The 13,742-nt window shown below is 55.2% G+C and overlaps 1 protein-coding gene and 1 long non-coding RNA gene across 3 annotated transcripts; one reads left to right on the forward strand and one right to left on the reverse strand.

Annotated features, from left to right (window-relative positions):
- Window positions 1–477: 477 nt before the first annotated feature.
- LOC309634869 lies at window positions 478–9,167 on the reverse strand. 2 transcript variants are annotated; one of them, XR_014248480.1, is made up of 3 exons: window positions 6,382–9,167; window positions 849–5,546; window positions 478–567 (listed from the first exon to the last, which is right to left on the reverse strand). It is a non-coding gene; the product is annotated as an uncharacterized lncRNA (long non-coding RNA). The 2 variants fall into 2 exon arrangements; XR_014248481.1 differs by having other exon boundaries at window positions 849–4,551; window positions 5,367–9,167.
- On the forward strand, window positions 4,720–12,777 carry LOC309634868 (uncharacterized protein). The gene is made up of 2 exons (XM_082405333.1): window positions 4,720–4,785; window positions 10,513–12,777. Exon 2 carries the CDS (start codon window positions 11,483–11,485, stop codon window positions 12,416–12,418), a length of 936 nt encoding a protein of 311 aa, XP_082261459.1. The 5' UTR covers window positions 4,720–4,785; window positions 10,513–11,482; the 3' UTR covers window positions 12,419–12,777.
- Window positions 12,778–13,742: the final 965 nt, after the last annotated feature.

A 13,742-nucleotide genomic window follows, 5' to 3' on the forward strand; every position in this document is an offset into this window, starting at 1 on the left:
CTCCTTCGAGAACACGGGTTTTGAGGGGACTTTGTGATTCTATGTCATGAATGTGAAGCCACACTGGGAACCAGCAGACACAAGCTGGGGAGTCGCCCTGGACAGAAATGGGTAGGCAGGAGGGCTTCCAGAACCATCAGAAAGCACTCCGTGGGGTAGAGGTAGGAGGGTGGCAACCGAGGGGACAAAGGAAAACTCCTGCCCAAGGAGCAGTCCTCAGACCCCTCCCCTCACCAGCCCCCTTCAGCCTGGAGGCTTGGCTCTGACCAGGAGGGCCGCGTCTTCTGTAACAGAATTCATGCCATTTAATCCTGACAGTAGTCCTACTTTGTCACACAGATGAGGAGCCTGGGACTCGGAGAGGGTAAATCCTTCCCCACAGTCACCGTAGCTGGAGAGGCGAAGAGATCGCATCTGACCCCAAAGCCTAAAATGTTACAGATCTCTTAGCTTCTGACACTTCCCTGAAAACTGCAAAGGACAGCGGTGGTTAGGAGTTCAGGCTGTGAAGTGCGAACGCAGGGCGAGACTCCTGGTGCTGCCCTGTCTGTGCCTCAGTTTCCACATCTGTAAAATAACGGGGATGATGGTAGTGGCTGTGCCACAGGCTTAAGTGACTTAAACTGAAAACACACCTGACAAGTAATACATGACCAATAAGCATTAGTTATTACTATGGTTATTATACTTAAAGAATTACTACAATGAGGAGAAAACCTGCTTTTCCAGGTTTATCTCCTGTTGCTTTTGAATCCCCTCCGACTCTGTTCTAGATGAGAAATCCGTGAGGAGAAAGTACTCAGACAGTCAATGCTGGTGGCCCAGACCTGTCTGAGGTCCCCACTTACCAGCCTTCTGTGCAGAGGGGAGGGAGAGCCATTGTCTAGGTGACATCTGCCTGACTGCTTTCAATGGTGCCTCATTCCTTTCAGGTTTTGGGATTAGCTCGTCAAGCTAGTTTGTGTGGCCGCTTTGAAGGAGACGCGATCCTGGGAGAGCCAAGGACTGGGGGTGACAAGGAGGGTGGAGGCTCAGCGGGTCAGTGTGCGGCTGGGCCCCTCGGAGGCCTGGCTGAAGAGAAGACAAACCCCCAGATACGCAAGGGCCGTTGTGGCCGTGGCTCAGGCTGACCCTCCCACCTGGGCTGCAGGCGCTCATGTGGCTGCAAAGGGGGGATGCAGCCTTCGGATCAGGAGGGGTCAGGAGAGGGAAGGAAGATGGTCGGCCCAGGACACGCAGCCCCTCTTAGGTGGCCCCTTCCCGCCTGGCCCCTGCGCCGACTCCGCTTCTCGTTACCTGTTCTCTGTGTGTCTTCTGGCTTTGGTTTCAGCTGCCAGCGGCTCAGTTCCTGCTGCCTGTCTGTCTCAAGTTCCAACTCCTGCAGAGAAGCTGGCCGTCCCCTCAGTTTCCCATCAGCCCCCTGGGCCTTCTGCCTCTCGGGCCAAGGGCACATTCAAACGCTACCCTTGAACTAGGAGTGACTTAAGAAGGGCAGTGAGCACTGCAGGGGCTCCTGTGTGCGTCTTCTGGACGTCCAGGGCTTAGCGTTGAGGCCAGGTAGCCAGGGCATGACTGTGAGGGGTGGAAGCAGAGACAGAGGCAGAGAAAGACACAGACAGAGAGAGAGACAGAGAGAGACAGAGAGACGGGGCAGAGACGCACACAGAGAGGACAGAGAGGCGACCGGCACCTGCTGGAGGTGAGCACAGCCTCCTCTGACTCAGCCCCACCTCCTGGAAAGGACGCCCCCATTTTATGGACGAGGAAATTGAGGCTCAGGGAGATTCAGGGGCACCTGGGTTTTGCTCAGCTTGTCTGACCCCAGCCCTCTGAGTCTCCTTACTCCCGGGGGAGGTGTGGAGGAAATTCAAAAGGAAGAGGTGGAGAGAGCAAAATTACTGTGTTTGCATCGGGCCTGAGGGCAGTTTGCCAGAGGTGGAGGGACGCCCCACCTGTGCAGACCGGAGAGGCTGGGTGTCCCCGGGTCAACTAGAAGCTGACGGAAAGGGCCACGACGGCAAGCACGACAGCTCCCCTCGGGGAGGAGGGAAGGCAGCTTGGCGGGGGGAAGATGGAGGCGTCTGTGTTTATTAAATCACACGGCGGGGTCTGGAGGGGGAGGGGTGCCGCGGGACTCGCTAGGGTGGAAGAGGTTCCCTGAGTGCATCTCACGGGGGCCTGGCTGGGAACACAGCTGGCGGAGCTGAGCGAGGGAACAGACACACAGGACTAGCTGTGGGGCGGCTGGGGAGGAGGGTGGAGATGGCGGCCCAGGAAGGCTTCGAGGGGCTTCCGTCTGGGGCCACTGTCCCGGTGGTGCCCCGCCCCACCTGAGGTAGTAGAACAGCACCCGGAGGGTAGGGAGACACCAGGGAGTTGCCTACAGAGCACAGCATCTGTGATCAGACCCTTGCACGGTGCTGAGATGGGTGGAGGGGAGAGAAGAACCGGGGAGAAAGGAGTTCCCAGCAAACAGCTGGATCTCAGACACCGGCAGAGACTGTCAGGCGACGGTGTCTCAACGATAGTGCTCGTGTGCGTGTGACACACGAAACTGTCTAATCTCTCCTTTTATTCTCAAAACCATGCTTGGATGCAGTAACCAGCTGTCGCTATGACAACACTGGGCCGCAAGTCATCACCCCAGTGCTCAGTGGCGTTGGACGATAAGCTGCCTTTCTCACTCGGGGTCTGTGGCTGCTGGGCTGTGGGCAGCAGGCCTGGCAGGTCCCCTCCTGGGACGAGGGGGGGGCTCCGGGCCTGGCTCAGCGGTGGCAAGCCCTCACTGTCGTCCCACAAGGGGGCGGGGCTGGAGGTGAGGACGCACTGAGCAATTGCTCAGTCGACCGGCTTGTTTCGTAGCTAAGAAAGAACGAGGCCCAGGGGTTGACTTGTTCATCAGTGGCATTCTTCACCTCCAGAAGGAGGGCAAGCGTAGCCCCAGCTGGGGGCAAATACAGGATCTGGGGGTCAGAGTATAGCTGCAGAGACCCGCATCTATTTGAGCCGGTTCAAGCAGAGGAGGACATAACACAGGGGACAGGCACTTCCGGAATCTGAAGCCGAGGGGCGGGCTCTAGGTTGGACTTCCAGAAACAACCCCTGCCCCACCCTCTCAGGACGAGCCCGGTGAGAGGGCTGGAGCCCCTGCTTCCAGGACTAGGATTCGGGACGTCAGAGGCCCTGCAGGCACGCAGACCTCAGGAGAGGGTGCTGGTAGCTCTCTGGGCTGCCAGGCCCCACCTGCCTTGTTCTTTAAGCAATAAGGAGCCATCTGTGGGGACTTAGGGCTCCTCTGCTAAACGACACCAGCAGAGTCCTCGCGATGGGACTCGAAACAGAGCTGCTCTTCCCAGCCCCAAGCCTGCCCCCGGGCGCTCTGTGGCGTTGTGCCCGCGTGAAGGTCCTTGGGCCTGGGCAGCCTTCCGAGCTGCCCTCACCGGCGTGTGCAGGTGTGTGCACACGTGTGCCTGTGTGTGTGCGTGCCTGCCTACTTGAGTACAGACCTGGGTTTGGACTCTGGTTTGGAACCCTGGACCCACCACTTGTCAGCTGTATAATTTGGGGCAAACGCACAGCTTCTCAGGCCTCGGTTACTCACCCGGGAAGAGGGCTGCCAGCACCAGGCTGACCGCCCGGGAGCCTGGGAATTTCCCCGGGAGCCGGAGGGTGCTGCTGGGGTCTCCGAAAGGGCCCTGACAAGGCGCCCTCCTCCGCATCTGGGTCTCAAGCAAAATGAGACCCCCCGGTCCTGGGTCATCGTGCAGCCCCAGCCGGACCGGTGACTCTCTTCCACGAGAAGACAAACCGCGTCTTGTCCCGACACCGTGACTGTGCTTTCCAGTCGCAAGCAGTGGCGCTCGGGGCCTCACTGATAAACATTCACCGCCCAGAGTTACTGCGGACAGCGAAGGACATCATAAAGTCAAACGCCAAATGAACGTGGCTTGTTTAGGACTCACTGGCTTCCCTAGCGGGACTTGGGAGGGTCTTTCATGGGAAAAGAACTGACCACGGCGCCACGCGAAGCGGGAGTGCAGACGGCCATCAAGACCACCTCCCTCCTCCACACCCCACGGCTCGCCGTGTGCCAGGGCCACCTTTTCCAACCGCAGCCCTGGGGACAAACCCCGCCAGGTGGCCCCCGGCAGGGCTCTCGCTCGTCCTTTCTTTGGACGCACCACTGACTGTGCTTCGGATCTCAGCTGAAGTTCGGGGCTGACCAGTGAGACCCTGCCTGACAGAAGGGTGGTAGTGGGGGAGTCTGCGATTCCTGACTTTCCTTTCTCGCTGTCTGGAGTCTCCCGGAAGCCCCGCCTTGTCTGGTCACCACACCAGCCTCCCCTGAACCTTTCTCAGTGGGACGAGGGACCAGGGGAAACAGTCCCCTTCCCTTTTTGCTGTCCCAAGCAACTGGTGACCGACCAGCACGACGGCTGCAAGCTGGGCGGGGTCTGGCTGGCGGGGGAGGCATGAGAGGGACTGACACGCCTCGGAACTGCCCAGATCATTCTGTTACTGAGGATCACAGCATGTATTCAGGCACGGTCACTTGAGGAGAGAAAAGAAAAACAAAACAAGACAAAACCAATGAGCTAAAACAATTAAAAGGTAAAAGGAAAAACACCAAAGTTAATTATCTACTTTTCTTTCTCTTAGGTTGTCAAATAAAGCTCATTTCCCTACCATAAAAAACCATGAAAAAGACTTCCCTGAATTATGAGCACTTGTGGCAAAATCCACATTTTTTAACATATGAAGTGCCACACTGAATCAGTCGCCATGGTGAGTGTGCCATTACAATAACTAACGTTCGTGTCGTGTTTAGACTGTTTAAGGACTTTTACGTAACTTTCCATTGGATTCTATGGTAACGTTTGCAGTACAAGTTGTTGAAAGCATCATTCAGCTTTTTAAAATGAGGAAACTGAGAGGACTCATGATTTGTCAAGGCCTCTTTAAGGAACATCAACACATCTGGGGAGACCACGAATTCTTAGCGATGGGGATGTGGTTGGGGGGAGGGGAAGGCTGTGAGGAGTGGGTGGGAGGTGAACTCCAGGGCGAGAGCCAGGTGGCAGCCGCTGCGTTTGCCGGGTCTCCGCCCCTGCTCATCACCCTGAGAGGGAGGCACCACATCCCCGCGTTGGAAGAGGGATCCGAGGATCAGAGAGGCTGAGGAGCTTGTCCAAGGTCACACAGCTAGTGCCTGCTCATGCCAAGCCCCTGTGCTTTCCTCCAGCCTCCCCGCCCCCCGCCCCTGCCAACCCTGCACCGGGAAGGGCCAGAGTGTGACTGGGGTCGTGAGCCCAATAAGGTGGTAGAACTTTGGGGCCAAGGGCCCTAGGGATCATTTAGCCCCTCACCTTAGTCCTTTTCTCCTGGCTGGTGGGTTGGGAAGCGGATCCCTGAACCCCTGTCCACATCTTGGCCTGAACTGCCCACAAGCACCGGCGTCCGGTCGGGCGGCTCAGGGCAGCCCTCCACTGGCAGGAGGGGACTCAGCACCACAGGCCCTGCTCCTCTGCGTCTGGTCTGAGGTTCTCCTGCCCGGGAGGGAAGGACAGAGGACGCACCTTGAGATTCAAAGTTTCTATTCATAACAAAGTTCTCCCCAGAAGAAGGAAGGGGGAACTGGATAGCTCTGGGAACCAGTAACAGGATAGGGAGTTTTTAACCTGTGCAGACCACCTGTCGGAATCTGGCTGGCCAGCCTGACAGCGGCTTGGTGAGGGGTGGTCTCATTTGGGGTGGAGGGGCAGCTGTGCCCGGTCGCCACCCACCCTTAGCCAGTACCTCTGCTGACAGAAGCAGTCGAGGGCCAGGGTCCAGGGCGGCCGCCCTTACGCTCATTCATTCTGTTCCTTTGTCACAGGAACAGTGAGTGAGCACCTAGGCGAGCAAAGCTCCGCTTCCTCAGGGGGCAGATGTGAGAGGGTACGGCCTGGGCTTGGGGCTCACCTGGGGCCTGTCCAGAGGGCGTCCCGTCCCGGGGGTGCAGGCAGGGGTGCCCCGAGTTTGGTGTGTGTTTAGTGGACGGCTGCTCCATCCACTGCTAAAGGGGGCCTTAGTTAGAACTCTGTCGACTTGACTTTCAAACCACTAAGACCATCTTTGGTGAGCCAAGATCAAGGGTAAATTGTGTAGCCATGAGTCAGGCTTTAGAAAAACTGGCAGAAACAATCTTGTGTAGGTATTTTTTAGGTTGGCAAATTTTAAGTAGAAAATTGTCTATTCTAGGAAGGATTTCTGTTGACAACTATCTCACTAGTTTATGGTGTATAGCAGCCAATGACACTTCTTGTAGACAAAAATTAAGTTCTTCCTGAAATAGTGTTTTCGTTGGATTTGGGCCACAGGGCTCAGGTGAAGTATGGTTACCTGCAGTTTGCTTGTTCTGGGAAAACTTGTTGGACAGCCGAAGTCTCCATGCACGTCCGAGCCACGGGGGCAAAACCCAGATGCTCAGACAACACTGCTAAACAGTACCTGAAATGAGCAGAAACAACTAACATACATCATTTGAAGAGTTTCGGGTGAATGATTGTTCCGTGGCAGAGGCTAGCCCTCAGGAAGGTTATATCCAGCATCAAGTCGTGTATCCAACAAACATTCACTGAGCACCGAGGGTGTGCAAGCTACCCTAAGAGAGCAGTCCCCCCGCAGGGGCACGCACCCCCAGCCCCACGCTCCGGGCACCATTTTAGAGACGTTTTTGAGTGAATGTGCTCACGTCACCAGGGCTACAGTGACACACTCAAGTGGCCAGCCCTTGGTTTCCCAGCTGAATGGGAGAAGTTCAGGGAAATCGGGCATGGTAACAAGTTCAGGTGTATCCACTCCAGCTACTAGATTAAGTTTTTATGCGTCCACTTGGCCGAGGTGTCCACCGCTGTCCCTCCCAATGTGTCCTGCCCTCGCTCTTTATCCTTTGAGTTCTGGCTCCTTCTGGCAAAGTCACATCGGGCAGCCCTCTGGACTCCAACACAGCTTGAAGCTCTGTGCCTGGCTGGCAAGGGGCAGTTTGTGGAAAGCAGGATTAGAGGCCTCAAGCCAAGGACCTGTGAAGAGGGTCCGCTGCAATGCAGACCCCACAAAAGCATCTTCTGTGCTGTAGCAAGGTCACCCTTTCGTCTTGTTGTCCCTGGAGGGGCTGCCGGAGGGCACCTTTTGAAAGTTCAAACCCATGCACCTTTGCCTCCTCACCCGGGGCCAGCCCCAGGCAGGTGTGAATTCCCGTCTGGGGGCCGTTGTGGGACGGAGCTGGAGACACGGCCTGGCTCCTTTGATCTCAGACACTCTTCAGGGTCGTTTGTGCGCCGAGATGGAGCGGCCTCACTTCTCAGCCTAGTGTTGATGGCTCAGTTCCCAGAGGCCTGCGGGCAGGCAGCAGCCCTAGAAGCTGAGAGGGCAGGCCCTGGTGTGGCTCTCACAGGGAGAGGAGGGCGAAAGCCAAAGCTTCCATTTGGCTCTTTTATATTCATGGTTGCTTTATGTTTTTAACCTTTCACAGGCTCCAGTGAACAGACTTTAGGGGCTTGTGAGGGAAGGAACCTCAAAAGCTCATTAGATCCAGCCCTCTGCCTCAGGTGGGACCACACCCGGAAGCCCCACGGGGCGGGGAGGGGGGGACAGATGGTGCCGCCCACCCGCTGGAGGGGGTGTGCTGGGCGGGGGCTCCAGGCTCCTGCTGGCCCCTCTGTGTGCAGACCTGTGCTGGTGACAAACAAGCCCAGGCTAGCTGGGCCCTGGTGACAACTTTGGGCCTGTAAGCAAAACCATCAGAGAACATCTGCTTGCCTCTCACAGGTTTAAAAATAAATTATGCACTGTGGAAAAGGTCCCCTTTCCCTCCTACCCTGCACCCTTGTCCCCAGAGGCCGTGCCGAGCGCCCTCTGATACCACTGCCTGCCCTCATCGCCCCTCTGTGACCACGTTTCCCGCAAAGGCAACCGCCCGGCTGATTCTTTCTTTTTTTAAAATAGAAGTTTAAGCTGTAGAACAATATAAGTTGACATCTGTACACACTACAGTGTGATCACCACCACAAGTGTAGTTTCCATCTGACACAATACAGCTGAGTATCTATGAGCTTGTTTTTGTTTTGTTTGTTTCTCAGATTCCACAGATGAGTAAAACTGCACAATCCGTCTTTCTCCATCTGACTTATTTCACTTAGCATAATACTTTCAAGGCCCATCCATGTTGCAAATGGCAGGATTTCATTCTTTTTTATGGCTGAGTAGTATTCCATCGTAAATACATACCACATCTTCTTTATCCATTCGTCTGTCGATGGACACTTGGGTTGCTTCCACGTCTTGGCTGTAAAGACACTTATAAATAGTGCTGCAATGAACATTGGGGTGCATATAAATTTTTGAATTACTCTTTTTGTTTTCTTCAGATAAATGCCCAGAACCAGAATTGCTAGATCATATGGTAGCTCTACTCTTAGTTTTTTGAGGAACTTTCATACTGTTGTCCACAGTGGCTGCACCGATTTATTGTACATCCCTGCCAGCAACACACGAGGATTCCTCTTCCTCCAACATCTGTTATTTCTTGCCTTCTTGATGGTAGCTCCCAGGCTGATTCTTAGCTTGATTCCACTTCTGTAACAACATGGGGTGCAGGGGAAGTATCGTTTGACTGACACCTGTCCCAGCCCCCTTTTCCCTGAGCCCTTCTCCCAGTTCGGCTGGGAGGTGGGGGGATGCCAATGTCTGCCCCCCTCCAGGCCACGCTGATCCACCAAGGCTGTCTGTCACTGGGAGCCGAGGTTTTCCTCCAACCAGAGAGGACCCGTATGCACAAGTGCTGAGGTGCCATCCCCACCAGGAGCCAGGGAAAGCCACTATGAGCCTAAGTAACATTTTGCGAAGCTCGTCTCCTCCTCCCAGGCCATTCCTTTTCAGCCCTCCTCTTACGATGCCCTGGCTGACAGTGTTGGGGGCCACCTCTGCCTACGGGCCAGATGCCCCGTTTCCTTCGCCAGGCCCTCACGTGATCGACCCCAACACTGCCGCCGCGCCGGTCCAGGCAGTGGGGGCCTTGGGTTAGCGGTACACAGAGAGAAGTTTCCGCTACCAGTGGTGACCCTCGCGCTCGGCGCTGCCTGCAGTGGTGGTGTGGGTCCTGAGCGTCATCCACTGCTGGCCTTTTGAGGGCACCTGCCTCTTCACCTCCCCTCCCCCCCCGCCCCAACTCTGTGCACAACACCAGAGCTTGATGCTTAGTAGGTGCTCAACACTAATTCAAAAAGATACATGCACCCCAGTGTTCAGTGCAGCACTATTTACAACAGCAAAGATATGGAAGCAACCTAAATGTCCGACAGGTGAATGGGTAAAGATGTGGTACATACAGATACAATGGAATACTACTCGGCCACTAAAAAGGAATGAAATTTTGCCATTTGCAGCAACATGGATGGACTTCTTAGAGAGTATTATGCTAAATGAAATAAGTCAGACAGAGAAAGACAAAGACGGTATGATATTACTTATATGTGGAATCTAAAAAATAGAGCAAACTAGTGAATAAAACATGAAAGAAACAGACTCACAGATATAGAGAACAAACTAGTGGTTACCAGTGGGGAAAGGGAAGGGGGGAGGGGCAATCTAGGGGCAGGAGGTTAAGAGAAACTGTTATATATAAAATAAGCTACAGGGTTCATTGTACAGCACAGGGAATATAGCCAATATCTTATAATAACTATAATTAGAGTATAACCTTTAAAAATTGTGAATCACTATATTGTATACCTGAAACATATAATATTGTACATCAGCTACACTTCAATTTTAAAAAAAGTCTGTTAGTATTGCTAAGCCTGTGAGTATTTTCTGTTTATGTTACTTATTTGGCACATAAAACACAGGTCAGGAATATCAATACTTGTCTGCACTACACAAGCTGTGTGGTGGTGAAAGCTTGGGGACGCCTGACAGGGGCCAGACGTGGAGCTTGTGGAAAAAAGCAGCTGAGGGTCTGAAGAGGGCTCCACGGCGTTGGATCTCTATTTTATTTGGATTTCTATTTTATTAGGAGCATTTCACAAGCAGAGAGTGGATGTTGAATTTCATCCAATGTTTGTCAGCATCTACAAAGACAATATTTTTATCTTTTGCTCTACTAAATGGTGGTTCATATCAAAAGACCTAGTACTGGCCCATTCCTACTTCACTGGAAAGAAAACACTGCCTGGAGACGCCGCGCTGCACACCCTCTGACACGAGGATGGGGGGCCCCGACTCTGCCCCCCGGGGATGGGCTGTGCGTGGGCATGCACGAGCGCGTGCCTCGGGCCCGGGTGCGGGGGTTCTGCAGGGCCGTGACCAGCGTAGGGGTGGTTGGTGTCTTCCCACCTCCCCACCCATGGTGGCACCGTTTGTGGCTTCTCGCAGATTTGCTAGTGACACTGGCACACAGGTCATTTAAAGTTCCTTATGTTTGGGGGAGGTAGTTTCTTTGCTCATTTATATTTTCCTATGTCTCTATTTCAGTGAGAAGTGTGGTTAGCCTTCTGGGGTGCTGAGACGTACAGTAACAATAGGGAACAATTGGTCACTTTGGGACCGACACGGGGCAGGCGCTGGACAGACGTGAAACCCAGGCTGAACACGGGATGGGGAAGGTCACAGGCTCTGTGGCTTGGCGGCATTGCTGTGAATTTTGGACTTCTTTGATTACGCAATGATAAAAGTTACACCAAAATGCAAATGCTTCATCCCTCATCAAATCCTTCAACAAATATTTATTGCATCCCTACTGTGTGCTAGGCATTTTGTATGTTATATTATGCATTGTTTTTCTTGGAAAATAATTTAGCATTTCCTAGGCCACCCCTGGACCTGGCTGTTGAACTCACAGGCAGGCCCGGATGTTTGCTTTAGGTCACGTGGCCAGATTCCCAGAGACCCTCGTCGCAGGGGCCTCTGACGTGCAGCCTCCTCCCATTGTGTGGTTAAAGCAGCTGGTGGCAGCCCCGCTGTCTGACGAAGTCATGCAAACTTCACGGATTAAATTGTGCGGCAACACTGCCCGCTTCTCGTCATTGCCATTTGATGGGAGGGATTTGTAGTATTCAATAGTTTTATATATTTAACAGCTCTTTGTCTAAGAAGCTTAACACGACACACACTGCCAGCCACGTGGGCCCCGCGTGCTCGGCCTGAGCAGAGGCTTCCGCTCCCCTTGGGTCTGCAAGTCCAGGCACCACCCGTGATCACAGTCCTCTGGCCTCCGGGTGCCCTCAGGAAGGGGTCAGCAGCCTGGGTCAGGAGCAGCTGGGATTCCTCCGTGCTTCGATGCTAACTTGCTCATTTTTGTGAAAGCAGGAAAAAAAAAAGAAAGGAAACTAGCCTCAGCAGGAGACGGCACCAATTTGGATCAGGGCAAAGTGAACGCTTCTCTGGGGCCCTAGATCCCATACACAGTAGGGACTTAAAAATGTGACTTTCCCAGGTTCCGGGCATGCCGAGTCCTTGCCACTCAGCTCAGCAAACAGGAGGGGCTGTCAGAGAGCTTCTCTGTCTGTCTGTTTCAGCCTCCAGAGAACCTCACCACGCAGGGCTGCTCTCGCTGTCTTCCCCCGTCCTGCCGTGGGCCAGCAGGCTGGAAAGCCCACCGCTGACGTGGAGGCAGCGCCCGGTGCTGAGGCCCCCTGCCCACCGTGGCCCGAGTGCAGCAGAGGCTCAGCTCTGGTGGCCGCATGGCTCCCAGCACACGGCAGTAATGAGAGGGAGGCCCAGAAGAGGAGGGAAGGCGCAGGACGCCCCACTGACGGACGGCCTGCCTCAGCACACTGGAAATGTGGCACCGTCACCAATCCCCGAGCCTCCAGGAAGGCGGCCCGGCGGCGGCCCGCGTCCGTGCGGTGCTCCCGCGGCCCCGGCACCGAGCGGCGTCCTGAGCAGCCTACACAGGACCATCGTGTCTCGCCTGGGTTTCCCAGGCGTCTGTGGCACTGCCTCCCTTCTCTTCGGGCCACTGCTCACAGCTGCTGCTCTGTCCTGCAGGGTCTGTCTGAGAAAGCGTGAGGCCCAGGCGCTAGCGACACCCGTGGAGGGACGCTGCCTGTGTCTCGCAGGGCTGCCCGGTGCATGGGCGTCACCAACGCAGCCAGCGGCAGCTCCACAGAGGGAGCGCCGTGGGCGGGGCACTGTCCCGAGTGCACGGCCGAAACACCCCTCATTCAGAGGACCGGGGCGTGTTCCTGGCACTGGATGTGTTTCTGGGAGCCTCGCTGGCCTCGCTGATCTTCGCTGGGCTGGTGATACTCTACAGAGGAGACGGGACGGGACGGGCTGGGCTCTGAGACAGCAGACGGCGTGGCCGGACTGTCCCTTAGGTGGTCTTCAGATTGGCCAGGAACAGGGAGCGGCCGGTCGGACCGGCCTCCTGGAGTGACCCCACCGCTCCCCGTCTGGTTCTGAAGAGTTCAGCTACTCATGTGATGGTTCAAGGTCCATGTTCCACTTTTCTTACTTCAGGCAAATAGTTCAGAAGTTCACCTCTTTCAGCCTCCGCTTTGCTGCCCATGAAGCTGGCCTGGTGTGTCCCATTGTTCCCGTCTCCTTGGATGGGTCCACGTGCTCCTGCAGCCCTGTTGGTCATACAGAGAGACTTTGGGTTCTCAGTGGCTGGGAAAGGCTGTCACTTTCCTGCCAAGATTCTTTTATGCTAACTCCCACTAGCTGGACGTTTTCTTTTCTTTTTCTTTCTTTCTTTTTCTTTTTTAAATTTTTTTATAAAAGCGATAACTACCATTTTGCTGTCCCTGTTATGGGACACCTTGCACACATTATGTTATTTATTTATTAATTAGGTGGACGTTTTCTTACCCACTCCTTTCCTTCTGGCTTTGTGTAAGCATATTACACTTAGGGCTATGCAGCCATGTTGTGACCGTGAGGAGACGCTCACCCAGTGCCCTGGTATCAGTGAGCACTGAAATAGCCCTGAGCTCCCCACCTCAAGACTCCTTGTTCTGTGAGAAAAACAGCCTGTTTGCTGAAGCCACTGTTATTCCAGGAGTCTGCTACTTGTAGCTGAAAGCATTCCTTTTGACGCGGGGAGGATTTGGACAGACCACTGAGTAGAAAGGGGGCTCCAGGGATGTGCTGGGGGGTCGGCCAGTTGCTGGCCTGCTTCTGATGACACAGAGGGTGGGCTTTTCTAGAACACTGCTCAGACAGCCCTCGCAGGGCCAGAGTCACCAGGCAGCATCAGGGCAGCGGGCGTGGACGTGAGGCCGGGAGCCCTGGCACTCACGGCTAGCGTGGCCGGGCCCATCAGAGGCGCCACGAGTGTGTCCCGGAGGGGTCGGCCCAGGCACCTCAGCCCAGCCTTTCTGATGGTGTGGCCTGGCCTGAGCCTGCCCCAACGCCTGCTCCCTGCGGCTTCACCCCAGGCTGGATGGAGGCTCAGACATGCAGCCCCGTTTACCTGTCCAGCTGAAGCCACCGCCCTCCCTCTCGTGCCCCTGCCGCTTTCCCCAGGATTTACTGTGTGTTTGCTCCACGCCTGTCCCACCGGCTCTCCCCAACCTCACCGAGACAAGGTTTGCTGCCCTGATTGGGGGACCCCGTTTCCCAGAAGTCTGACCGAAAGCTTGGCGCAGGCCTGAGCGTGGCCCGCCCCCCGCCCCCTGCAGGGCTGGCTGCCCCTGGCCCCTCGGGCCCCCCTGCGTCCTCACTTCCGCTTCCTTCGACACCCACGTCTGCTGTTCTCA

Source organism: Balaenoptera borealis, assembly GCF_965194805.1.
Source record: "Balaenoptera borealis genome assembly, chromosome: 9".
Taxonomy (NCBI): Eukaryota; Metazoa; Chordata; class Mammalia; order Artiodactyla; family Balaenopteridae; genus Balaenoptera; species Balaenoptera borealis.

Bases quoted from the DNA above. Each gene is read 5' to 3' on its own strand.
- LOC309634868 (XM_082405333.1), top strand. From the start codon at position 11,483: ATGCCGAGTCCTTGCCACTCAGCTCAGCAAACAGGAGGGGCTGTCAGA.